A 26,355-nucleotide genomic window follows, 5' to 3' on the forward strand; every position below is an offset into this window, starting at 1 on the left:
AGCAGATTCATTTCCCCTATGAACCTCAGTCTTCTCATCTGTAAAATGGAGGTGCTGGTCACCCCAGCCCCGAGCATCGCTGTGACCACTGAATGCGAAGGTAGGTATGCAGCATTGACCTGTGGTCAGCACACAGGACATGCTGGCCAGTGCAACACCTTTATTTGCAGGTGTGCAACCTCCTTTGTCTCCCTGGACAGGAGGAGCATGGTGAGCTCAGCTCATCTGGTGGTTCCCCAGGGAGCCAACTAACGTGGAATCAGTTTCCTTTGGGTGCTGCCTCTAAGGTCCATCAGGATTCTACAAGTCGTGTCCAAAGGAGGGCGCACTCCACATGGAGCCAGCTTGCGTTGGCTCATCAGAGAATTAAGTTCATCAGAGGAATGGTTTGATTGTCTTGCACGCTAACCTTGCACCAGCCACAGCACTGAACCCCAAGACAGAAGGGTCTGTCCTCACTTTGCCGACCACAGATGGCAACATCTTGGCGAGTAGCTGGCACGGGATAGGTGCTCAGGAAACGCCTGTTAGAAGGAAAAGGTCCTCACACACAACCTCATGAGCGTACTTCCCTTCCTCTGGTACTCAAAGAACACAAGGGCACACCCCAGAACTGGGCTCAGGGTTGCCAGCCTCCCATCATCCCTTGCAGTGGGGAACACAGCAGCTGGTGTCTGAGCCACTGTTCCCAGGGGCACCGAAGGTGGCAGAGTCCAGGTAGACATGAGAGGCAGGACCCGGAGAGGAAGCCTCTGTACACAGGCTAACGGTGTCCACCGAGGTGGCCGTCACGTGCTAAAGTCGTAAGCACTGCAGACAGCGTTTCCACCTCTCGGCCAGGACAGCGTGTCAGAGCAGCAGAACAAAAGCCCCGAGCAAATGACCCACCTTCCCCGGCCTCAGCAGCCCCGTCTGTGCAAGGCCACAGCTCAGCGAGGAAGAGCAAGGCGTGTCGGTGACCAAAACAGACCCGGGCAGAGAGAACAAACAGCGTTCACTGCACGAGGGGTGCACACGCTGGTCAAGGAGTGTGGGCGGAGGGAGAAGCACCGCAGGTCCCATCCCGCTTAGGAGGGGACACAGTCACAGGAGGATGGTGCCTTGGCAAAGGGTGAACCCCGAAACGGGACAGGGCAGGACTGGGGTAACTCACGTTTCAAAGCACTGTTCCAGCCGCCTTGCTGGAGCGGTTTGTGAGGCAGCCGTGGCTTAGGACTGTGGACTCACTGGGGACAGGAAAGTTCTCCTGAACCCTCTGCCTGGGCAGGGGCGGAGCCTGGCTGGAGGATGGTGTCAGACTCTGGTCCCGGACACCCAGCGCCCTGTAACCCGCTGCTGCACAGGGCCCAGCCCAGCAGGGCTGCCCAGCTGACCTGTCCTCTTCCCCGCAGGAGGTACTGGCCTACTCCAACAGCTCAGCCCGAGGCCGGGCGTTTCTGAGGCGCCTGACGAACCTGTCTGTCCCCAGCACCCTCTTCGTACCACTCAACATCGAGCTAGGGGAGAACGAGGTGCGTGGGGCTCCCCAGGGACTCCTGGGAGGTATCGGTCACCACGTCAAGGCTGGGTCACAGTGACCCTCACACAGTGTCTGCACAGCTGTCAGGCTCACTGAGCAGCAGGTCAGGTGGCCCTCCCTCTGGCCTCACGTGCTGTGGTCTGAGGTCAGTCCCAGGCAGTCACAGTGGAGTTACTGGCTGTACCCACAGCCTGCCCCACAGCAGAGGCAGGAACGACGGAGCCCCATCGCCAATGTTGGTCATGTTTGCTAGCATGAGAGCAGACATCAGGCCACATATCAGAGCAAGAAGCAGAGTGAGACAGAAATACAGGAAGAGGTTGGCCGGATGTGGTGACACACGCCTGTAATCCCAGAGCACAGGAGGCTGAGGCAGGAGGATCTCTGTGAGTGGGAGGCCAGCCGGGCTACTATCTCGGTTACTTTTTTCTCATTGCTAAGACAAAGTACCCAACACCCAAAATGAAAGAAGGAAAGGTTTACTTAGCTCAGTTTGTGGAGGTTTCAGTCCATAATTAGCTGGCTCCAGGGCAGAGCGGTATGAAATGGGGGCAACATTTCAAGGCAGCAGCCAGCAAAAGCAGCCCGAGCAAAAATGGAGAGAACACTTTTCCTCCTTTATATTGCATGCAGGCTGCCGCCCTCCAGGGCAGGGGCAGCAGTCACGAAACCTCCTTGCCCTCTTGCAGAGGCTGAGGCCATTTACAAAGTGAGAACCCTGGCTCTCTGCTGAGTCTCTTAGTTAAACTTACACGTTGCCATAATGTATCAACCATAACAGCTACATAGGCAAGTTCAAGGCCAACCTGCCTACAGAGTGAGACAGAGTCTCAAACAGCAGACAAACAAAAGCTCCCTCACCCTAAGAATGCAGGGAGAGGTGAAAAGCCAGGGCCACCGACATAGCCGAGCCCCTCACCAGCGTTCCTCAGGATGCGGTACAGAGGGATGGCAGGTGCTTAGCTACACTCCTCTCTGGGACAAAACACCCAACAGCCAAGAATTTAAAGCAGGAGAGGTTTGTCTTGGCTCACAGGGTGGAGAGGTCCCGGTGCGATGTGAGCCCACTCCAGGACAGAGCAGCGGTGGGGAAGAGGAGGGTTGGTAGTTAAGGAAGTAGCCAGGGAGGGAGAGGGGGCCTTCTGGGTCACGTCCACCCTGACCGCCTCTTTCAACCAGGTTCTGCCTCCTCACAGCAGGCCAGCTGTAAGCCCCACGATCCAGAGGTCCCACCGATGATCGAAGGAAGCATCAGGGAAACACAGCAGCCCCCAGCACAGCCCCCCACCACCGCAGGGCTGGGGACCCCACCCCTCGGCCCCTACCCCCGCTCTTCCCAGGGCGCCACTGGGAAGCTCTGCATAGGACAGGGGTGGACCCGGCTCCTGGCTCCAAGTGGGAGCGCGGTATCCCTGCCACTGATCGCACCCGGCCATCTCCTGCCTCTCCTCCCTCTCAGACCCTGACCGGGCGGGACATCGAGCACCACCTGGCCAACGCCAGCGCAGTCTATTATGAAGACCTGGTCAACGGTACCGTCCTGTGGACCCCGCTGGGAAGTCCGCTGCTCATCACCACCAGCCGAGAGGAGCTCAGCCTGGTAGGGGAGACGGGGAGAGCGGGGTACGGTGCTGCGCCGAGGTTCCTGCCATGCAGGGTGCGCGCTGTCACAGGGTGAAAGAGAACCTGAGACAGAGTGGGAGGCTGTGCGCCCCTGGAGACGGCCGCGGCATCTGCTCTGTGGGGCCAGGCACCAGCGTTCCGCCTCCTGTCTGGCTTCCTCGCCTGATGCAGGGCACCGGGTGGCAGTGCCCATGGGTGGTGGGAGGTGACGGGTTGACAATGCGGGGAGGGCGGGAAAGCTTGCTTCCCCCTCTCAGAGGCCGGGCCTGGGCCAGGGACAGGGACTTAAGCTGGGATAGACAAGGTCACCAGAAGAAAAGCGCTCGCTCCAAGTTTACCTCCTACTTTATGTGCGTGAGGAGTCTTCACACGGAGAATGCAAACCAGAGAAGCTGTTAAGACCAAGAGCTTCTGCAGTTTTTAAGTAAATAAAAATTAATTTATGGAGAGGCAGGAAGAGCAAGGGCTTGGGCTCAGAGCCGTAGACTGCGGCACCGGGAAATGAGTGGGAGAAGCCGAGGGCAGACGAGATCCGGTGAAGTTCTCCCCGCCCTGGTCCCAGGCAGCACCTCCCCCACAGGAAACATTGTGACCCGCTTTCCGGGAGAAAAGGGGTCGGGAAGCCCAGCCCCATCTGCTGCTTCTAGGGGCCTTCAGCTGAAGCTCTCAGGAGGCCCAGTGGCATACATGAGGTGGCCTGTTCTGGGCCCCTCAGTGATGAGGAGGAGGAGGCAGGTGGTGGTGATGGCAGTTAATGATGGTGGTGATGATGGTGACCGTGATGACAGTGGTGACTAAGGCAGTGATGATAATGGTGGTGGCACTAATGAGCTCAGTGACCCTCCACCGTAGCTAAACCATAGGCAGTGGTAGAGATCCAGTGGGCCACACTTGTGACTTGCCGAGAATGGCTCCTGGAAGGGGGGCCCACAGGGGAGGAAAGGGGGGTGGTCGAGGAGCTGCAAGCACCTTTCTTTCCCTAGAACGAGACCAGGTTTGTAGATGGAAGAGCCATCGTGCTGTGGGACATGTTTGCCGCCAACGGAGTCATCCATGTTATTTCCAGGCCTTTAAAGGCACCCCCTGCACCAGTGGTGAGTAGCACCAGGGCAAAGCCCCGTGCCCACTCCCCGGGCACAACCGCCTGCTGGAAGGGCTGTTCCTACCCTCCCCTGGGGAGATGGCAGAGTCCCACCGCCAGGGCCCTGGCCCTGGGGTCACCCAGCCTGGCCCATGCCATCCCAGCTCCCACACGCCCACCTTTCAGATTTGTGGAGGAAGGAGGGCCGTGGAGGAGCCCTCAGGAGACCCCTGGGCTCTGGTTTGGTGCCCTGCCGGGCAGCACCTGGCAGTGCAGGCTTCTCAGCTGCAAAGCGTGCAGAGCCTAACGGTTCCCGACCTGGGTTTGGGGAAGACCATGAGTTATGAAATATAAAACAGCTGGAATGTAGGACACGGCACACCCAGGGTGCGGGAACTGTCAGTATTGTAACTTTCCCCCTCGGAGGGCGAGCTGCCACCCACTGGAAAGTTCCACGGTGTGGTAAGTGGGCACCTAAGCTCCAAAGCCCACGTCTACCACTCATCAGCTCGGTGACCCTGGGAAGGCACTCACCCTCTGCGCCTCGGTGTGTCCTTCAGGAAATGGGAGCAGTAATAAGTGTCCCATCTCTTTGGGTTGTCATATATTTAAATAAATGATTTCTCAGAAGGGGTTTAAAATAGATCCAGGCAAAAGTGGAGACGAACTTACTTTTTGCAATACCAGGGATCCAACCCAGGACCTCACAATGCTGGGCAACACCGTGCTCTCCAGCTGCCCTCTCGCCCTGCCCTAAACACATGCCAACTTTTTCTTACTTTTATCTCCATTACTCCAAGAGGCTTGGGCCAGCGGAAGCAGGGTGGACTCCAGCATGCATTCCTCTCCAGGGCAATCGCTGGCTTTAGGAGCTGACCACTCTGTTTTCTGTGTTCAGACTTCGGCCCACGCTGGCATGGGGACGGGGATATTCTCTGCCATCATCCTGATCACCGGAGCAGTCGCTTTGGCGGCCTATTCTTACTTCCGGCTAAACCGGAGGGCCATCGGCTTCCAGCGTTTCGAGGTAAAGGAGAAAAGTGGGAGTGGAGGTGGGGGTGCCCCGTCTGCTTTCTGTTGCTGTAACAGAATGCCCGAGAGTGCAGAGGTTTGGAGAACAGAGGTTCTCTGTGGCTCGTGGTTCTGGAGTCCACATGGTCCGGAGCAGTTTCTGGCGAGGACCTCGAGCCACTTAACTTCTGCCGTGTGCAGAGCCCCACTTTACGGCACCCTGCTGCCATGGTAACCAGCTTAGAGGACAAGGCATCAACCCCGCTTCCCACCCCCATCGCCTGGTCAGGCCCCCCCGCAGTGGCAGCCATGGTTCTGCGGGGGTCAGACCCAGCAGGGTTCCCTCAGACGCCACCCTCCTGGGCTCGGCTGCTTCGGGACCTCAGGGAATGAGGAAGCAAGAGCAGTCCACATGCTTCCTGCCCCCGGGTGGGGTTTCTGCCCCTAGGAGGACCCACACGGGTACCTCCTGGCTGAGACAGGGCACGGTGAGGACCGTGAGGGCTGCCAGGGAATCAGCCCCCCAGTACCAGGGAGGATTCCTTGGGCCAGCACCCACTGTGCCCAGCAGTTCCTGAGGCTGGGGCAGCGAGGTCGGGGACAGACACGGTCCGAGGCAAAGCTCGCTTCCCTGCACGAGAATAGCCAGGTCCCTCTCAGGTCTGCAAACTGCAGAACGGGGAACCCTGTGTGTCAGTCAGCCTTGCAGTGCTGAGATGAAGCACCTGAGATGATCCGCTTTGCGGGAGGAAATGTCCCTCTGGCTCACGGCTTCAGAAGCGTCAGGCCCTGTGCTCTTAGCTCACTGCCTTTGAGCCTGGAGCAAGCCAAGCGTCAGGGTGGGAGCTCATGGCAGAAGCGGCTCACCTCAGGGTGGCCAGGAAGCAGAGAGAGACAGGAGGAGGAGGTACGAGGGTCCCGGTGACCCCACTGCCTCCCCAGTAGACCTCAGCACCTAAAGCCACCACCTCCCAGCAGCAAGTGGTCTGGTGACGAAACCTTTAACAATGGGCTCTGGGGTGTTTACCCAAAGTCAAGCATCTCTCGTCCTCCCAAAGTCAAGCACCCCACCTGTTCCTCGGGCTGCTGCTCCTCAACATCGTCCTGGGAAGGCTGTGAACCCCCAGAAGCTCCTTGCCTCTAACAACTAACTTGCGTATTTATCTGCTCAAGAGAAAAATCTCAAAACCACTCTCCGTTTTCTGTTGCCATGGCTACCACAGGCTGGATGTTTTATAAAGAACAGAGATCTAAGCAGCTCACTGTCCTAGAGGCCATGGGTCCAAGACCAAGACCAGGCAGCCAGGCCTGGTGAGGTCCTCTCACCAGGGGAGAGTCTGCAGAGTCCTAAGATCCTCTAGGGCATTGCTTGGCAAGACGGGCTCCCGGCTCGGTGCCTCCTGACTTCCTGCAGAGCCACAGACCCGTTTGATTAGGGCCCCACCCCCGTGGCCTCCTTAACCTTGGTCACCTTCTAGATACTGAAGATAGTTAAATTTCTACCTTCTCACACCACACAGTGAGATCAAATTTCAGCATGAGTTCGATCAGGACATTCAAACCACAGCGATTCCATTTTACTGAATATGTACATGCTGTGATGTCAGGTTCAAGGCCAGGCCTACACCACCCAGGGTCTTAGGACTCACTGACACCGCGGCTGCCCTGGTGGGAGGGGTCCTGCAGTGCGGGCACAGGGGCACCTCCTGATGGGGTAGGAAACCCCTCTGTGCCTGTCCTGGGTGGCCAAGATGCGGCCAAGCGGAACACAGACGAGTGGGTCCATGTGACTGCACCATGGGTCTTGGCTCCACAAAGCACTAGGGAAAGAAAAAGGCTCGCAGAGGCAGGGTGGCCGCTGTCCCTGCCAATGTGGGACGCCCCCGCCCCGGTGCGGCCCCAGCTCTCAGCCCTCACACTCGTGTCTGTGACAGTCGGAGGAGGACATCAATGTGGCTGCCCTCGGCAAGCAGCGTCCAGAGAACATCTCAAACCCTATGTATGAGGAAAGCAGGAGTTCGGCGCCTGCCTGCAACCCCCTGGCGGTGAGTGGGCGCTGGGACCCGGGAGTCCCTGGCAGCACTGGGAAGCTCAGCCCGCAGCAGCCCAGAGGCCAGCCTGTCCCTACTCCGGGGCTCCCTCAGGGACAGTGGTGGAAGCCCGGGACCATCGGGGGTGGGGGAGCTGGAGGAGGCCAGGGCTCAATCTCGGGACCAGGCAGGGCATGGGGATGGCTGAACTCTGCCACAGACATCTGGGAGGTAGCAGGTGCTAAGTGGACAGAGGAGCTTAAACCCTGACTTGCCTTTAGCTCCTCTCCCTGTGCACTTACTGGATTTTTCTGTGGTCAGCTGTATCCTGCTTTGGGCGCTGGTTTTCTTCTCTGAGCCCCTCGTGTGGGTGGATGCCCTGCTCTGGTCTTCCAGGACGGACCCTTGATTTCCAGAGTTAGTGACACGTGGCTCCCACCCTGGGGCACCCTGGGCAGGGAACCCTGCTCACGCTGGATGTGGACCGTACGCCTGCCGCTTATCACCAGCATGGCCCTGAGGCGCTGGAGAAAGACTTCGCTTCTCCCCTCCTGTAGTAATGATCAGAGAAACACCAGCCAGTGTGCCACGGGTCTTTGTTTACCCAGCAGGCCGGGCACCCTCAGCCCCAAGGAAACTTGGCTCATGCAGCTCCAGCATCCCCACAGGGAGAACCCAAGCCAGAGCGCGGCTGGGCACCGTGCCGTCCCCCAGCCTGCTGTGGGTAACTGGATTTTCAAAGGCTGGCACTGAAACGTCACAAAAACGTTTCCTTGCATGGGTATTAAGCTTTGCCGTGCAACAGATGTCATTATTTTCGTGAGTAAACCAGGTGTCGGTGTCTTGTGATGGCTCTTCATGCCTGTGGCACTGGGCTCAGTATCTTCATCATAGACTGGAAAGTAACCGGGGTGCAAATCTTTCTTTGCTTTTTAACTGAACCCATTGAAAGTGTGGATTTCAAGGGTGGGTTCAACACTGTTGCATTTATTAACTAGAAGTTTATTTCTGTAAGTATCATTAGGTTGAAATCAATGTTTAGAAAAATAGAGGGTCAGGGCGTGATGGAGCACACCTGCCATCCCAGCACTTGAGAGGCTGAGGCAGGAAGATCACCATGAGTTCGAGGGTAGCCTGGGCCACATAGTGAGTTCAAGGCCAGCCTTAATTACAGAGCAAGATCCTGGCTCCAAAAGCCAAACAAACAAACTAAAGCGGAGGAGACACAGCCAGCTTCCATCCGACGTGGTCCATTCCTCCCCAGCTCTGTCCTCCCCCAGGACTCTGTGCATCACTGACTCGCCTGAGTCAGGTGACAACACCCTAGGACCAGGGTTCAGCTGTGACCAGGCCCCCCAGGGTGCAGCCGGGAGCTTGTGCCTTTCACAGGGAGGGGTGGGGACCCTGCACAGTCCTTGCAGCCAGTCCAGGGCACCGTGAATGCCACCCGGCAGGACCTCTGCTACCCCACACCATGCTGCTGACCCCAGCCTCGGTGCCCGTCAGAGCTGCAGACAGCCAAACCCTCATCCTAAAACCTCGGTCACCAGGGCAGGGGGGCCGGGACCTGAATGGAGGGAATCACACCCCTCTGCAGTGTCCACCCTCACGCCCTGAGAGGCTCTCTGGTGCGGCCCTTGAGACACCATGTGGGCACACGGGGGTCAAGGTGATTTGACAAGGGTCCTGTAAGCAGGTCAGGCAGCAGGGATTTCGTGGGCCCCAGGAGAGGCGGCCCTGTGCACCCGCACCCACTCCCGCCTCCCGAGCTCAGAAGCGTGATTGAGGCCTCAGACGCTCAGCCCGAGAGCATTCAGGGCAGCACAACATGTGCCTTGGTGACTCACTGCCTCTCCCCGACAGGAGCTGGACGACAGTGACCCCCTGGGGGCCGGGGCCCTGTGAGCTCCCCCCACCCCCACCCACCAGCATCCAGCCATCAGCCACCACCACCCGGGCCACAGGAGCCTCGACCTGACTCTGCAGAACCAGCAGCCTCCTGGGGACTTGCGGTCCTGGCACCTCAGCAGTGACGTACACACCAGCCCACTGCAGGTGGCATCCCGCTGCCCCCAACAGCCTGTGCACTGCAGACCGGGCTCACCCCCGGGCCTTTGTACCCCAGCACTGGTACTGGAATGTACGCGGTGACGTGTATGGAACAGAAATAAAGCCCACAGCACAAACTGAGGGGCCTGGGAAACCAAACACTGTCTACACCAGGAGGAGCCAAGCCGGCAGGCGGAGCCCACGTGTGTCGGGCTGTCTCACTTGTCATCCGCCCTCTACGGCCTTCTTTCTGTCTTAATTTTAAAGAGAAAAGACAAAAATATAAACAAAAACAACCACCAAAAAAAAAAAAAACCCCAAACAATAGCGATAGAGGATTTCAAAACAGGATTGCAGGATATAACAATAGTTGTTATATCGTTGTCTTCAACGCTCAGGTCCCCTTACAGGCGTGCAACACTGACGAACAGCAGAGCACCAACCGTTCTTTCCACGCACACAGTGCGCAGTACGGCTGCCCAGCTGTCTCGTGTGTACATAGATCAGATTATTATTACTCCCTCTTCCATCCCTTTTCTCTCTTCCTCCTTCCGGGTTCTTTTCTTCTGAGCAGTTTCTTTCCCTTTCATTTTCACGGCATCTGTTGTAGATTTTGGATCTTATTCCCTCTTCAGTTCCTTTAATCCAGTATTCACACATGCACGTCTGATTTATCTCACTTTATATGAGTATGGGCTCAAGCGGAACCTATTTACCTACAAACCCTTCTTCATAGCTGAGTAGTGCTCCACTGTATAAACTATCACATCTGTTTTACCCGCTGCTCGGCTGATGGGCATCTGGGTTGTCTCCTTTCTTGGCTCAGCTTGCTTTGTCTGTGTTTACTAAGAGGTGAGGGGGCAGTGTGGTAGGATTTCACCCACTCTGCTGGCTGTAACAGAAAGGAACAAGCCTTGGTGAGGCTGCCAGGATGTAAATCAGTACGGTCCTGGGAAAATCCAGTTCCTCGGAGAGGAACAAAAAACCACAGCAGGGTCAGCAACCCCACCGCCGGGTAACACATGTGGTCACACACACGAAAACACGTCCACCCCAACGTGTGGGCAGCTGCTCAGGGTGCAATTACTTTTTTTTTTTTTTTTTTGTCTTTTTGAGACAGGGTCTCACTGTGCAGTTCAGGCTGGCCTTGAGCTCACTTTGTAGCCCAGGCTGATCTCGAACTCTCTGAGATCCTCCTGCCTCAGCCTCTCGGGTGCTGGGATTACAGGGGTGCACTACCGTGCCCGGCTTGGCAAGAGTCTTCTTAACCACCAGAAATGCCCACCATCTGTGGACAGAGGGTTTCTGTGATGTAACCACGCAGTGAAGCAGCGTCCACCCCGAAAGAAAACCAAGTCCCGTGCAACAGGACGGGCGAACCCTGACCATATTGAGTTCCTTCTGGAGATCTGGGGGGGGAGGGGTGCCTAGAAATCAAGGAGGAGGGTGAACCCCACCGATCCAACCATGCACTTTTACAGACAAGGAGCTGAGGCAGGTGCCAGCAAGCAGCTGCAGGACTGTGGGCGATGGGGTGCTGTGGGGGGGGACCAGGGTTCCTTCCCGCCCAAGGCTACCCCCGCCCACACCAGACCTCAGTTTTTAGCAGTTGTCAGCCACCATCACCGAGACCACAGGCACCCTCCGCACTTCCTCCAGCTCAGCCAGGGTGGAGACTGTCTGCTGGGGACAGAGGGACAGGCCGGGCGGAGGATCAGCCAAGTCCAAAGTTGTAGAGCCCGGGCATCTCGGGAGCCTTCCCCTAACTCAGGAAAGGGACGCAGCCCCACTCCAGGCAGAGGGGCAGTGTCACCTCCTCTGGACAGGGTGCCATGATGGGGAACCTGTGTTCCCAGGAAACCACTCTGAACAAATCACACGGCACGGGTTCCCTGGCAAGGCCAACACTGCCACCAGAGGGACACCAGATACCCACGGCCAAACCAAACCGGTGACAGCACTTCCCGAACAGTGAGAGGGAAGGATTTTAAAAAGCTAGATGCACACATTTTTTAAAAAGTTTATTAACAAGGTCTTCAAAATACTTACAGATTTCCCAAAACCCAAGAGTGCGTTCCTGGCATGGCCTCACTCCTCAGTCCGTTATACATCGCCAGCTTTCCTGGTGACCTGGCAGTGAGCCCGAAGGCCGCCGCTTCTTTGGGGTCCAGGAGGGGCTCTGTGTGGGGACAGCAGGGTCCCCCCACTCCCGGCCTGTGGCCCTGGCGCAGTGTCTTTGATTACCGGGTCTCCAGGCCTGCAAAGTGCGTAAGCTTGCTGGGGGCAGGACGAGGAGACGCTGGTGAGAACACCATGACCGAAATGCTAACCTCTCAGGATGGCCGTCCCCGTCCGGGTCCGCTGGGATTTCCTCCTCTTCTCTAGGAGCAACGAGCTCCAGTCCTGGACGAAGCCAGGTTTAGGACTGCAGATTCAGCACACAAAACAGATACCTCCCGACACACCAAGTGGTACCAACTCAAACTTTTATTTGGCTGTTAAGTTCAGCATCATTTAACACATAAAATTAATGTTGGGAATAAATAGCAAATTCACATTCAGAATAAATAGCGCGCCTACTAATTTGTATTTATGGTACCTGAACCATCCAGGCCCGAGCTGACATTCCACTAAACAATTAGAACCGTCTCCTGCATGGGGAGTCAAGGCCCGCACCACTAAGAAAACGTGGGTGGAGGGGGTCCCCCAGGCAGAGGCTGTGTGTGGGGCTTACAAGAAGCTGCCAGGATGGCACCTGGGGAGTGGAGGGGCAGGACTGGCCGGGAGGTGCTGGCTGCCACACAGGCTCAAGGGGCCTCAGTGACCCCGCAGGCAGGGAGCTCTACAGTTGCAGGGGTCCCCAGGGCTGTCCCAAGCTGGTGGCGAGGCCACCCAGGCCTCTGCAGCCCCATACCCAGCAGTCAAGGGTTTGGGGCCACAGGAAGTAGGTGTGATCTGGGCAGGCCGGGCTCTCCTGTAGGGGAAACCCCCAGAAAGGCCCAAGGGCACGCCCAGGCCCAGCTGTCCTGGGATGGAGACCTTGAAGCCCTTGGGTTATGGGGACGGCCAAGGCCGGCAGCCAGCGCCAGCACAACCACAGACAGGCCAGGGTGAGGCGCAGAGACCCAAGTGCACAGAGCAAGGGATCCCCACACGGCCTGCTTGGGGAACCCAACCGGCCACACTCATCTACAGGGCCCCTTCCCACGGTGTGGGTACAAGCTCTCAGCAAGGAAATCTTCCCAAATACCCAGGAGATGAGAGCCCAGCAAACCACAGCCTGATTATGTAAATCGAGTCACACTAGCGCCATCCCTCTGGGAGAAGGTGAGGGCCCGCAAGGCTGCAGCCACCTAGAGCAGAGCAAAGCACCCCAGCTTCCTGCCTGCCCTCCCTGACTCTGGGCCTGACTCCCAAATACCAAGGCCACGCAGAACAGTGGCACAAAGGGAGATCAAGCAGCCCTGCACGGGAGACCAGAGTCAGCCCCGGAGCTCTCCAGCCACGTGGGCGGGGCAGCGTGGCTGTGTGGGTGGCATGGTTAGTGCACACATGAATGTGCACACACACACACACACACACACACACACACACACACACACACGGTTCTCAGAAGCCCTCGTGGCACCACACACACCCCAAGCTGAATCCGGGGTTGGTGAGCCCACGTTCCACTTCTCTGAAGATGACCGACGGGGCGGTGGCAGCAAAGCCATCCTCCCCCGGCAGGGAGTGTACGCTGCGTGGTATTAATGGGGAGCATGAAAACCCCAGGAGTCAGTGGAGCAAGAAGACAGGGAGAGACAAACACAGAAAGGTGAGCGCTTCACGCCCAACACCTAAACCGGCTTAAAAGTCGGTTTCCTCCTAAGAGGGACCGGAGGCCATGGGCTTGCAGAGGCCGGCCCTGGGCACGGCAAGGCTCATGGCCGGTGTGCACTGTCCCCGCCTAGAGATTCTTACATCACACAGAAAATCATCCAGATGGGGCCGCAGAGTTAGCTCAGAAGCACAAGCGCCTGCCTGGCAAGTGCGAGGTCGATGCCCAGTACAAAAAAGAAAAGAAAGAAAGAAAGAGAATCGGCCTAAGCAATGGTAAAGACAGTGATTTTTAACTGTTCAGATTCGATTTGCTGTTTGCCTTGCAAACTGACCTTCTAATGGTGGGGAACCGTTATTTCCCGGCTCTGATGTTTGCAGACCCCCAGGAAACGAGGCCTGGTGGAGGGGCAGGACACAACCAGCCACAACCCGTCCGGATGGAGCCGGACAAGGAAGGGTACAGAGTGGCACAGGGATCACCCACACCTCCGATCTGCACCCGCATGCATGCGCTTATGCGCCCAGGGGTGCCGGCTGGGGCCCTGATGCAGCAGGTACCAGCACCTGCCCATGGCTCCCAGCCTGAACCCCTACTTAAAAGGGGGTCAATCACAAAATCCATCATTCAAACCAGAAAACGTCCCCCCACCAAGCTTCTGTGGGGACCCAGACATTAGAGCGGGTGTCAGAACGAGCTCTGCTTCATGGCTGAGGAAACCCAGCTCCCACGGCTGGCACCCAGCGTGTACCCAGAGAACATCTGATTAGACACAGACCAGGAAGTCTTTTCAGAACTATACCTGCTCCCTGGCTCTGCTTCTTAGAAGCGGAAATCATCAGCACAGCACAGCCTTTCGGGGACCCCCTCCACACCCCACACCGAGCACTTCTGTCCCTCACTTGTGGGCTTTCAATGCCAGGCCCCAAAACACTGGGTTAAAACGCAGCATGGCTGCACCGCTGCCGTGACCTCCTGTGTGTGCAGCAGCAGTGGACGGAGCCAGGGAGCCGGCTTGGGCTTGGACGGTCACCTGCACCACCGCGGGCAGTTCCCATGGCAAAGAAGGGCACCACTGAGCCTGCTCCGCACTTGCTGAACCGCACCAGCCCCGAGCTGGCATCGTCAGCAGCTGTGACTTAGGATGGTAAGCTCACTCCGACCGGCTGGTTCCTGCCCCAGCACAGCATGAGCCCACACTCAGTCCTGGCACCACGTGGGACACCACGCGGGGGCCTCTGAACAGAAGTGCTCACGCACCACGTGCAACGGAATCACCATTTGGACGCTGATGTGGCAGCACACAGCACATGGTATGCAAACACAGATGGGGCGGGGGGTCCTGCAAAGTGGGATGGGGAGAGAACAGGGGGTCCTCCTACAACCTCAATGTCCTTCACCTTCAGCCCCCAGGCAACACCCCAAGTCCCAAGAGCCACAGGGACAGGCCAGAAACAGTGAGGAGGAGGACAGTAGGAGAGGGGACGGGAGGGGAGAGTGGGGGCGCTGCAGGCGACGGTGGCTTCCTCCACCTCCCTGGCAATGATAGTGGTCCAGCCCTGGTCGGTTTTCAGGATGCAGGCGTTTTCACGAGACTCCGCCAGGCCAGTGTGGGGGCGTCTCACTAGGAGGCCTCCCGTTTCACCCTCTCCAGGGTGAACACATGATGCCAACACACAGGTGGTTTAGGGGCGCTTCCTGGGAGCCAAAGGCTTCCTGTTCCCTGACCCCACACAGCCCCTTCTCTGAGGAAGACCGTCCCCGTCCCACCAGCTGGAGAGCCACTTCATCTCCTGCTCCTGCCCACACCGCTGCCCTGGGCCAGCGGGGAGGTGGACACAGCAGGCCCACGGTGAGGACAAAGGGTCATGTTCTCTCTCATGCTCCCTTCCGGGTAGGCGGGGCCCCTGACAGATGCGGCTCCCCAGCACCCCACCAAAGCTCAGGACCACCCAGAGTCACAGCTGCCCATGAGCCCTATACTTTGCTGGTCGCTATGCCCAGTGCCGGCCTGCAAACATCCAGGCAGGGCACACTCTGTGAAGAACCCACTCCTAGCTGGAGCTGAGGAGCAGAGGTGGAATCGGGGTCTCTTCTACCCTGGGACAGGGACACCGCGCAGGGACCTCAGTAAACAGCAGGTTGAATCAGTTCCCCAGCCCTGCGGGCAGGCGGGGCAGCTTGGCCATCCCGGGGTCCTCTCATTCCACACCACGACCGCCCGGAGGCCGGGCAGCAGTGTCCCCCGCCGCGGCTACTCGGCCTGGGCAGCCTGCAGGACGGGGGCCCTGAACGGGGGCAGCCGGTCGGCCCAGGCGGGCATCTCGTGCTGCAGCGGAGTCCTGTGGGGATAGAAGGTGTGGTGCACGTCGTAGTTCAGGAGGCAGCTCAGGGAGGCCATGTAGATGTCCGCGAAGCGGGACAGGCGCCGCAGGAAGTAGGTCGGGTTCTGGTCCGTGCGGAACAGGCTGCCGAACTGCGCGTTGAAGAAGCGTTTGGTCATTTCTCTGCACAGCACACAGGGAGACGCAACAGAGTGAGTCCCACGAAGTGTTTCAGGGTGATTCCCGACTTTCATTTTTACCAGTATACACTGCAGTATGTAACGCTCACGTTCATCATGGGCAGTGACACGTGTGCGGACATGAGCTTTTTACATTTATTTATGAGTGTGGCTGGGTTTTTTAAGACAGGCTCTCAGTGTGTATTCTAGGCTGGCCTTAAACTTACTGTGTGTCCCAGGTTGGCCTGGAACTCGTGGCAATCCTCCTACCTCAGCCTCCTGACTGCTGGGATTACCACACCTGGCACCACACGGGATTTTTAAAAGCTTGATACTGAAATCAGAACTTTTGAAGCAGAAGTCACGTGGGAGAAAAACTGATGAAAGCAGCCTGTTATGGTTTGCGTCTGGAGAGCCCCCCCACAGCCTCACGTGGTCATGGGGGCGGGTTTCCTGGATGCAGTGAAATCCAGAGTTTGTGACGTCCCAGTCCAGGGCTGGACTGGGGGTGTGAGTGCTGTGCCTGCCCAAGGGCAGGCAGCCTGCAGACGGTGTACAGGAGGGAAAGTGCTGTCCTGCTGCACACCACCCTGCCCTGGAGCCAGCTGATTACTGACTGAAACCTCCACAAACTGTGAGCTAAATAAACTTTCTCTTCCTTTAATTTTGGGCATCAGAGTATTTTGTCCCAGCAATGTAACTAAGATGAGAGCTAACTTATTAAGAAAACTGTCTGTCTGTCTGTCTGTCTGACCAGGTCTCAGACTGACTCTGGTCATCTTCCTGCCTATACCAGCTGAGAGGACACGGTTTGGGGCCCAGATTCCACCCCTTTAAATATGCACTTAGGTTTCCAAACCAGAGCTGCTGTGTAAGGTACCCGAGAGCATAACCCAGCTGTCCACCAGTCTCTGAATCTTCCCGGCCCACAGGATGGGACTGAAACCTGTGGGGCTTTTTTCTTTTCTGGCCAGGCGTGGAGGCCACGCCTATAATCCCACGATTTGGGAGGCTGAATCAGGAGGATCACTGGGAGCTCCAGGCCAGCCTGGAGTACAGGGCAAGACACTGTCTCTACAATAAAACAAAATTAAACGAAATCCAAAGCACAATCTGCGCTCTCACCTCATCTCCTTTCTCTCCTTCTTCCACTCCTGCAGAACCAGCTGCGACTCGGGGTCTCTGTGAACCTGGGGCAGAAGCCAAACGTCAGCCCGGGGGCGTCGAAGCACCCAGCAGCTCGGGAGAGTTTCCCAGTGGGCGCTTCCCCTCGGGTGCATTTTACTCCTTTAAGCCTACGAGGCAGGCACTTGCGAGAAACGATGCCTTCTCACACCTCGGAGCTGAATCCCCCCTCCCTCACTGCACACATCAAATGGCTGTCGATGCCCATCACCTGAGCCTGGTTCAACAAGGTAAGACGGAACTCCACAAAGCTAGTGGACTACTATTAAAAGCTGCGTATGAACGTAATGCGTATGAACACCCATAAATATCTAAGGTGACCAACATGTCATTACACACACATATGACATGTCATACACACGTACGTGACAGGGCAGGGCCGCGGAAGCAGCACACACAGCGGTGCCCACACTCACAGCAAGTGTGCAAACACGGGGTACATTCGTGAACGGTACGCTACACACGCAGTGTTTTCTTAAGTTTGTGTAAGGGTAGAAGGACTAACCAGCTTTAACTTTGTCTTTAATGCCACATTACCTTTTCAAATACATAACAGGAAAGAATTACTCATTGCAAGAGGCGAGACGGTAGCACACCCCAGTGAACGCAAAGGTTTGAGAAACTCCAGGCTGGGCCAAGATGTGGGTGCAGGGAAAGGCAGCCACCCTGGCCCGGCATGTTGGTTTCCAGGGGTTTCCTGTGGGCCCCTTGGGCTCTGGAGAAGCGGCGGCCAGAGCCCCAGCTGCCATCTCCTCACCGGAGGAGCCGGAGGGCCCCGTGTGGTCCCCGCCCGCCTTCCACGACTGGACACACTCAACTTGTGCTAGTGGGGGCCTTCATCTGGAGGACTGCTAAGGTCACCTTCATGGGGGCCTCTGAACCCAAGGCCCCTCAGGGGAAATTAGAAACAGGAGGCCCAGGGCCAGCTCCGAGCCTGGCTGGGGTCCCCTCGGCCCCCACACGGCCTCCCCTCCCAGGGACCTCTTTCCACCCCTCCCCGGGCCCGCCCAGGTCACGTGCACCTGCTTCTCCCCAGCCCTCCTCAAGGGGAGCCTCGCAGAATCGCTCCCCAAATCCCTCTTTGGAAACCAGAACCCCACGCTCCTAATCCAGAGCAGCAGACTCAAATTTCCCTCCTCAGGTAAAACGACTCTGTGCTCTCAAAGTAACCTGCTGCACTTTCCAGGAGGACACGGGCAGGGGAGGGGGCGGGGAGGGACACCCCGGTGGCGCTTCTAAGTCACCCGACCCACAGCACCATAGAGCGCTCCACCCGAGGCCTGGCAGGGCCGTGCTCCGCTCTGCACGGCGCTGGGGACAAAGGCCTCATGTCCAGCCGGTCAGCTGGGTGCCCCTCTGCACTGCCCACTGCTGGCCGGCCGCTCTGACTCTGGAAGCCGTGCACCTGTCAGCCCGGCTCTCTCCCTGGACAGCGTGCGGGGCTCCCTCTGCTCCGGGGCTTTGGAGTCACCTCCACCTCACGGGTCTGCAGCCCCTCCCTTCCTTGACCCACGTCCCCTCTGACCTCCAGGCCTTCCCGGGTCAGAGGAAAACAAGCAGAGCAAAGCTAAGACGCAGTGTCCTGCTGCAGGGCTACGTCTCTCTGGGCGGCTGCCACCATCACCGAGGTGGGCAGTGAGGTGGGCAGAGCTGTCCCCCACGCGCAGGGGACCCCGGACCTGACCAAGTCCTGAACCCCACGCCCATGTTGTTTCTCTACACACACATCTGCGACCAAATCTAATTTACAAATTCAGCACAGTGAGAGAGCAACAAAAACAACACAGAACCAATGTAACCACAGTCTAAGGCAAGTGATTTAAGACATTGTTTCTAGAGTTTTCCATTTACGATCCCTGGTCCGCAGCTGAGCACGTCTGAGAGCACAGCCCATCCTGAGCACAGGAAGCCTCGGCCCGCTTCGAGGCCTCCTCACCAGCGAGCACGCTCCAGAGCCCGGGCCTGCCCACCCCGGCCTGATTCAAGCCCTCTCTGTCACTCTGGCCCGGCACCCTTACTGTCCTTTGTAAACCGTGCCCCCCGCACAGGCTGGCTGTGACCCGACCTGAGTAAGTGAGGCGCGAGCCCAGCCATGGTGACTGGCGTCCTGTGGCCCTGTGCTCGGCTCCTGGGCCACGCTGCCCCAAAGGTATTTTTAGAAAACCATCTCACCTCACAGGCCAGCACGGTACACGAAACCAAACCAGCTCTCAGCAGAGAAGGGGAAGAGCCGGGGCGGGCACTGACACTGTGCTGGGAGCCAGGCCCGAGGACGTGCGGGGACCCACGTCCTGGAACGCGCCGCTAGGGGACCAGCTGCCTGGACACGGCCACCAAAGCTGCTGGCAGGTCCAGCTGCGGGCATCAGGCCACGGGCACAGGCTGCAGGATGGCAGCCAAAGGAGCAGTGTCCACGCCCCTTTGGGTAAAGGAGGTGGCACTGTCACCAGGACAGGGGACCCTCGTGACCAAGGAGGAGACAGGTACCAAGAGGGGACGGGAGAGGGGTGGAGGGGGTCACGGGAGCAGCCAAGGGGGGCATCCGCAGGCCGGGAGACGGCTGGCTAACGGGGCCCCCAGAACAGCCCCACATGGCCCTGTAGCCACAGAGACAGGCGCCTGGGTACGGTCCACAGGTCACCATGGCGGTCTCCACAGTGCACCCAGGCTGGGCCTGGCATCTTGACCGTGGCTTTGTGACTTTCCAGGAAGCCCTGATGCCCACGGTGTTCCTGGCACAGGTCCTTCACTTACACATGGGGAAACTGAGGCCCAGAACACAGCCGACCCACGGCAGGCTAAAGGCAGGCCTAGGCCTGGGCCGCGACGGGCCATGCGCCCTGGCATGACTGTGTAGAAATGGGGACCCGAGGAGTAAACAGCACCCACTGCTCCCGAGGCCCCACCCTGCCCCCATGGGCAGCGCCAAGTTCCTTCCGAGCAACCCCACCACAACCTCCAGCCACCCTGGGTCCACCGAGGCCACAGCCTCAGGGCTCCAGATAGACAGTGAGCGCGTGAAGCCACCCACCAGCTCCCGCGGGGCCAGCAAGCCGCCCACCTGCATCTGCTCCAGCAGCCCGGTCAGGGTCTGCAGCCAGGTCACCGTCTGCACGTACTGCTCGGTGTTCATGATCCTGAGCTCCGACCTCAGCTCCGGGATGATGGCGCCCGTCCGCCAGCCATGCTTCAGCGTCAGGTCCTGCGGGCGAAGGCCGCGGGTCAGCACTGCCCTTCCCAGGCAGGGCTGGGCTTCATGTAGACGACTTTAATTGGCGTGGTTCCTGATTCACCAGGCCATGCCCAGTGGGCCGCACACTTCGTTAAACCAGGTGGGGCTCGAGAGACCCACTGCCGGGAGTCACGGCTCCTGCAGAACACGGGGTTCAGGGACAAAACACAACACCAGCAACCAAACACCCAGGGTCTGGGACCATTAACCACACTCTGGGGCGGGGAAGGTCGGAGGGTAGACAGCGGCCCCCCTGATCGCTACCAAGGGCTCCATTCCAGAACACAGATCATGCCGGGCAGGGAGGCGCCCGCCTGTAGTTCCAGCACTCGGGAGGCTGAGGCAGGAGGATCACACGAGTTTGTGAGGCCAGCCTGGGCTACACAGCATGAAAGAAAAACCACAGGTCCCACACGCAGGCCTGGGGAGCCCCTCGGTGAGCTCCAGGTTCCAGGCAGCACAGAGCCCCAGGCTGGGCGTCAACCTAAGCAGCCAGGGCCACATCTGTCGTTCCTGGTATTAGAACCCCACAACCAGACCGCAAGCCAGGACGTCTAAGATCAGTTTTATCTGAAAAAATGTAAGAAACTTGGTCCTGATGCTGAGAGGCCAGACACCTGGTCAGCTGGCTCCTAACTGCCAAGCACAGTTCAGATACCGAAGATGATAAAGCAGTGAACAACCACAGCCACACACAGACACCTGTGTCCACAGGAGACCAGCAAGCAGGTACACACACAGTGCCAGACGGGGACACGCACCAGGGACAAAGAGCAAACAGACCAGAGGCACGGAGAGGAGGGAGGGAAACGCTGCGTTACGTGGGGTACTCAGGAAGAGCAGGGAGGGGGACAGCCACCACCCTCCTCGGACACCGCTCTGTCCCTGGCTTCCGGTACCGAGACCCGGGATCGCTCCCAAGGGCAGACTCAGCCCTACAAGGACGGGGGGCCTCAGACACGAACACCCGAGGGCGCTCCGCGTGGGTTAGACCCAGCTCCCAGGTCCCGGGCCACAGGCACCAGTCTGGTTCTCCAGGCGCGAGGAGGGTGGCGCCCCGCTGAGGACCACGTGTTTACGGTTTTGGATCCACGGACTAAGGGAGAGGAAGCAGCCCAGGTTCTTACTTCAGCCAGGAACAGTTTCCTCATCAACTGAGGAACGTCCATCACTTCCCTAAACTGACCTTTCCCACAACTCTGGGCTACCATGCTCTGCTAAGAGGAGACCTTTAAAACTGTGGCCCCGCCAAATTTTCATAAAAGCATAAATGTGACCTTAGCCAAAGAGAAATCGTTAAACATGTGGCATTAACTCATCTGTCCCCGACCAGGGAGAGAGAGCGGGCACTCACCGCCAGGTCGCTGTATATGTGGTCACCGAAATATAGCACCCTGGACCCCCGCCAGCCGGTGAGCTTCAGAAACTCGTACAGATTTCCCTGTAACACGAGAGGGACACAGACTTCACACCAAATAGCAGAAGCAGTGCAGAAAGTCTACTTCAGAAGGTCTAACAGCTGATTTTGTTTTTTATCTGAAGTAACAAAATATAAGGTGAAAGCACCTTCCCAGGGAATCTTTTTGACTTGCTTTTGAAAAGCATCAAATGTACTTTTCAAAGCCCCTCACCCTCCTGTAACTGCCCTGCACCCATTAACGCCCGCTGATCAGCTTTCTGTGCCGTACACAGCGTCACTGTCACTGGAGAAGCTGAAAAGCACCGAGTCCTTCTATCCACGCCCTGGAGTTACTTTGTAATAAATATTCTTGTAGCAAAGTTTTATTAGATACATCTTAATTTCTTAAGTTGATTTTCTAGAAGTAAAATAGTGTATCAAATCTAATTTTTCAAGGCCCTGAGAACTACTTTCTGACAAATCCAACATTGTTATAAACCACCTAGAAAGTTAAAAAACACTAATTTCAGTAACAGTAATGACCAGCAATTCATTCTTCCAGACACTCCAGAACCTTCTGGGACTCAGTTTGTTAAACTGCACCTTGAACATTTAGCTCAGCAGCACAAGCCCCTGCCTGGCAAGCGCGAGGTCGGGAGTTTGACCCCGGTGCCAAAAAATACACACTCATCTCACGGCGGGACAGTGACTGACCTGGGTGTGTGCCCCGCACGCTCGGTGCTCCGCACAACTTCTAGCTCCCTATCAGCACCTTAAACTTGACAGGCTATGAAAAGTGACCCTTTAATTTCGTGTTTAAAAACTGTTCAACTCTGAGTTAACTCGGACACTAGCATATTGGGAAGACCCTGGGGGAGGCCGGGACCGCCGGCTGCAGCTCGGCCGTGTGCTGACCGCCCAGCCGGGGAGGGGCGGGGAGGGTACCTGCTTGTAAATCTGGCCCTTCTGCAGCTTGTGGATTTTATCCCAGAGCAGGACGCCCTTCTCGTTCACCTTCCGGAAAGGTCTGGCAACAGAAGCGGAGGCATCACGACGGGCGCAGGGCAGCGGCTCAGGCTCTGGACACCACCCAGCGCTCCCGGACTGGCAGGTGACAGCAAGCGGTTCCTCTCCAGCTGTGAACCCAGCTGTGAACCCGGGAGCCCCAACCTCCGCCCCCTGCCCTCCCCGCCCCTGGCTCCAGGCAGTTTCTGATTTCTGATAAACACAGGGGGCTGAGTCTGCTCTGTCCCAGCTGTCCGGGTCCAAAGCAAAGCAAGTGGTGTGGTCAGTGCTGAGGCCCTGGGTTCAATCCCCGGCCCTGCTATGGTGCACACCCAGACAGACAGACAGCCACAGGGGGCCCAGGCGTCAGGAGAAAGGCAGCCACCACAGGGCTCACGGTCATGTCCCATCGCTGTGCTCTCTTAACCACCCCCTGCAAGCTTTCATCTCCTTCCAGGGACCCCGAGAATTGCAACCAAGGAGGAGGCTGCCTGGCCACCAACTCCAGGGGACAGATAGAAGGGTGGAAGTGTCCCGAGCTGGCCACTGTGCAAAAGGGAGCTATTCCAGGGCCCCGGGCAGGAAATCTCAAGCCCACAGCCCTGGGGCGGAGACACCTCCTGGTAAAGACCACGCTGGGCCTGCACCCCTAAATACTAACAGCTCAGCCGGCCCCACAGCACCCCCACCCCACCCCACCCCACCCAGGCCCCCGTAAGAAGACACCAAGAACCCTGCTGGCCCGAGACTCCTCCATCCACAGCGCCCCAGCGGCGGGGCTGTGCCAAGGCTGGCCCAGTCCAGCCGCAGCGGGCAAGACGCGGCCCTGGAGCCATGTGAGGGCTGCTGTCTCCTCTGTATCGTCCACGTGTGCAGGGCACACGGCTGGGCCTCCTCACAGGGAACTGGGGCATACACACGACCCCTCCTGCCTCAGCCTCCTGAGTGCTGGGAGCACAGGCAGGCACCACCACGCCTGCCCACAGGACACTTCTGAATTCTCTCCTCCTCCTTCCCCGCTCCTCCCTCTCCCTCCCCTCCAGCTCATGCTCCCATTTCTCCTCATCCACCTTTTGTCTGGCTTTCTATTCACATCTGGGTTTCTCACACTGAGAAAGCCTGCGATAGGTAAGCGCATGTGTCTCATTTATTTGACTTAACGCTTGGTCTTGAGGTGCCTCCATTTCCCTACAGATAACTAACGGCTGTGCTTCTTCATGGCAGAGTAATACTCCTCTGTACACAGCTACCGCCTTGTATTCTGTCCATCTACTGATGGGCATACACTCTGCTTCCAAGATTTGGCTGTTGTGAGTTACGCTGCTGTGCCCGGCTGTGCATGGGTCACCGTAACGTGTGGACTTTTTAACTCCTGTGGAGGTTACTAGAAAGGGAACAGCAGGGTCGGATGGGACTCCTGTTTTTACTTTCCTGAGGACACTGGGCTCCATCATGAAGGTACTGGTTCCCGTCCCATCCACAGTGTAGACAGGGTAGACGCGTCCCTCACTGCCTCGCCCACCCAGGCAGTGTTTCTTACTATCTTATTTCTTGCACCTCGCAGTGAGTCTGCAGCCAAAGACCTGGCTCACTACACGCCCCTCAGGCTTGAGTTTCGGTCACCGCACACCCCGTCCTTCCAGCCCGACACCCCGGACTGTAGCACCCTACCCCCAGCAGGGAGACCAGGAACCACCTCCCCGTGCCACCCCTGCCTTTGCTGCCACGGAGACCGATGGGAGCTGAGACCTTCCCTCCCTCCGGGAGGCGCCCACCCACCTGCGCCTGTCGTTGAAGAAGTTGGGCTTCTCAGCCTGCACGATGACCACGTCGAACAGGTCCCGCCAGTCCTTCCCGACGATGTAGCGCATCCCCTTGTCCCTGGAACACCGGGCGGCCACGTGACCCTGAGTTACAGGGATGACCTACCCTTGCAACCGAGCGAGGACAGCCGGGGAGACAGGGCGAGTCACTCACACGAAGCTGCTGGGGCTGTTGGTGATGAGAAACATCTTCTTGCCGTGGTTGGCCAGCTTGGCCAGCACTGCGCGGGTCTGCTCCGCGTAGCAGATGTACTTCTCTGGGCAGAGAGAGGCTCACAGTTGGGACGAAGTCGGCAGGCCGGGAAGCGCTGCCTACCGGGGCAGCACAGGGTTGGGCACCGTGGGCGGGGAGCCGGAGGGAGCTGAGTTCCGGGGTGCGGACACTGGTGCACCAGACTGAAGACCCCACCCCGGGACCAAGCAGCTCCTCCAAAGGGGAAGGGCCTGCACGAAGCCGGGTCAGGGACTTCAAGTGACACCAGCAAGGGACGCCTGCAGCACCGGACACAGAACCAGCGGCAGGGGGAGCGGGTCCCATGCTGGACCTACCAATGTCCGCCTCGATGGCTCTGTACATGATCCCCTTGATGTGGACGTCACGGATGGAGTCCTGTCCAAAGACACACAGCCCATCAGTGACAGCGGCCGCCACCCAGCCACAGAGGTCCACACGAGCGAGTGCAGGCGCTAATGTCTGTCCCCAGAAGCTGGCAAGACACACACAGAGTGAAATCTACACACTACGCCGACCAGGCGTCCCTAGGGAGCCCGGCTCCATGGGGACAGTCAGCAGCAGCAGCCAGGGTGGTCTGGGAAGGCGCATGAGGAGGAGGTCACATGGGAGCCCGACTGAGCCGAATCCCACAGGACAGCGTGGACAGATGACCTCGGTCACCTGAGGGGTGGGGGGCCACGGCCCTGTGCATCTCACATCCTCCTGCCCCTCAGCCCTGACAGGACTGAGCCACCCGGACGCAGGCACAGGCATGGACAGCAGCACCCTCAGGTGCCACTGTGGGGCAGGAGCGGTGACCTGATGACAGAGGAGGAGGCGGAAGAGATGGGAGGAGGTGGCGGCCAGACCTGTGCAGGCTCAGGGGACTCGGAGCCACCCCTGAATAGCAGGAAACTCTGCTTGGCAAAAGCGCCTGTGCCCAGGCGACTGGGGCCAGCGGTTAGACACAGTGGACTGCCTGGGCTCGGCTGCCCACAAGCTGAGTGAGCCGGGGCAGGTGATGCGAGCTCTCTGTGCCCCGTGCTCTCCTCCGTGATGGGGAGGGGACGATGAAATCCCGGCAGCCACAGCAGGACATCACCGAGGGTCTGCTGAGCAGACACACAACCACTCAGCAGAACGGGCCTGCCCCCTACGGACGCTCCCCGTGAAGGCGGAGGGTTCCCACAGGGAGCCTGAGGATGAGGAAGGCTTTCCTGTGTGTGAAAAGGCGCCAAGCCTCTCGCGTGAGCCGTGTGGCAGCACTTCCTCGGGAGGCTGAGGCAGGAGGAGCCACGGCCAGGGCTACGCCGTGAGATCCTGACTCGGAAAAACCAAACAACTGGAGAAACGATATTTACACTCAGCCCAAATAATACCACACGAACACCGAGCAACAGCAGCTCACCTTCAGCTTCCTAAACCCCAGGATTTGGGAAAACCGAAACTTTCCTCAGACACAAAAAAAAAATGCATTTTTTTCAGTGTGTATCTTTTTTAAATGCACACATTTTAATATCTATTATATTTAGCTATGCACCCCAAGTATTATGTGGTACGGATACGTGTAAGCACACATCAGGTAAGTAACGCCCAGACATTATCAGGTACTGAGACACATATGTGCATGTGGTCATGTAAGTTAAAGCGCACGCATGCGCTTCTGTGTGGATGAAGGCTCCGTCTCCGTCCCTCCCCCATGGCCCTTCACGTGTTTTCCGCTTTGGTTTGGTTTGGCTTTCTGAGGCGGGTCTCACCATGCAGCGCAGGCCGGCCTCAGACTCACTGTGCAGCCCCGGCTGCCCCCGGACTCATGGCGACCCTCCTGCCTCAGCCTCCCGAGTGCTGGGATGACCCGCGT

At 58.1% G+C, this 26,355-nt stretch overlaps 2 protein-coding genes across 6 annotated transcripts in view; one reads left to right on the top strand and one right to left on the bottom strand.

Moving 5' to 3' along the window:
• The window catches only part of Stab2 (stabilin 2), a 137,434-nt gene extending 127,980 nt beyond the window's left edge, over positions 1–9,454 (top strand). For 3 of the 5 annotated variants that reach the window (XM_063255465.1, XM_063255467.1, XM_063255468.1), the window contains 6 exons: positions 1,392–1,511; positions 2,979–3,119; positions 4,126–4,236; positions 5,122–5,250; positions 7,169–7,279; positions 9,128–9,454. In XM_063255465.1, the coding sequence (XP_063111535.1) occupies positions 1,392–1,511; positions 2,979–3,119; positions 4,126–4,236; positions 5,122–5,250; positions 7,169–7,279; positions 9,128–9,169 (654 nt within the window). In that variant the 3' untranslated portion in view covers positions 9,170–9,454. The other 2 variants (XM_063255466.1, XR_010049463.1) reach the window with 2 other exon arrangements.
• Positions 9,455–11,782: 2,328 nt separating this feature from the next.
• Positions 11,783–26,355, bottom strand: part of Nt5dc3 (5'-nucleotidase domain containing 3) — a 40,523-nt gene continuing 25,950 nt past the window's right edge. Inside the window, exons 7-14 of the mRNA XM_003461066.4 lie at positions 24,830–24,890; positions 24,435–24,537; positions 24,237–24,338; positions 22,398–22,479; positions 21,408–21,494; positions 19,883–20,023; positions 16,762–16,826; positions 11,783–15,640 (exon numbers count right to left, since the gene is read on the bottom strand). Of these exons, the coding sequence (XP_003461114.3) occupies positions 15,388–15,640; positions 16,762–16,826; positions 19,883–20,023; positions 21,408–21,494; positions 22,398–22,479; positions 24,237–24,338; positions 24,435–24,537; positions 24,830–24,890 (894 nt within the window). The 3' untranslated portion in view covers positions 11,783–15,387. The remainder of the gene's footprint in view (positions 15,641–16,761; positions 16,827–19,882; positions 20,024–21,407; positions 21,495–22,397; positions 22,480–24,236; positions 24,339–24,434; positions 24,538–24,829; positions 24,891–26,355) is intronic.

This window comes from Cavia porcellus, unplaced genomic scaffold (genome assembly GCF_034190915.1).
Source record: "Cavia porcellus strain 051 isolate PalLab524CR breed Dunkin Hartley unplaced genomic scaffold, mCavPor4.1 scaffold_8, whole genome shotgun sequence".
Lineage (NCBI taxonomy): Eukaryota > Metazoa > Chordata > Mammalia > Rodentia > Caviidae > Cavia > Cavia porcellus.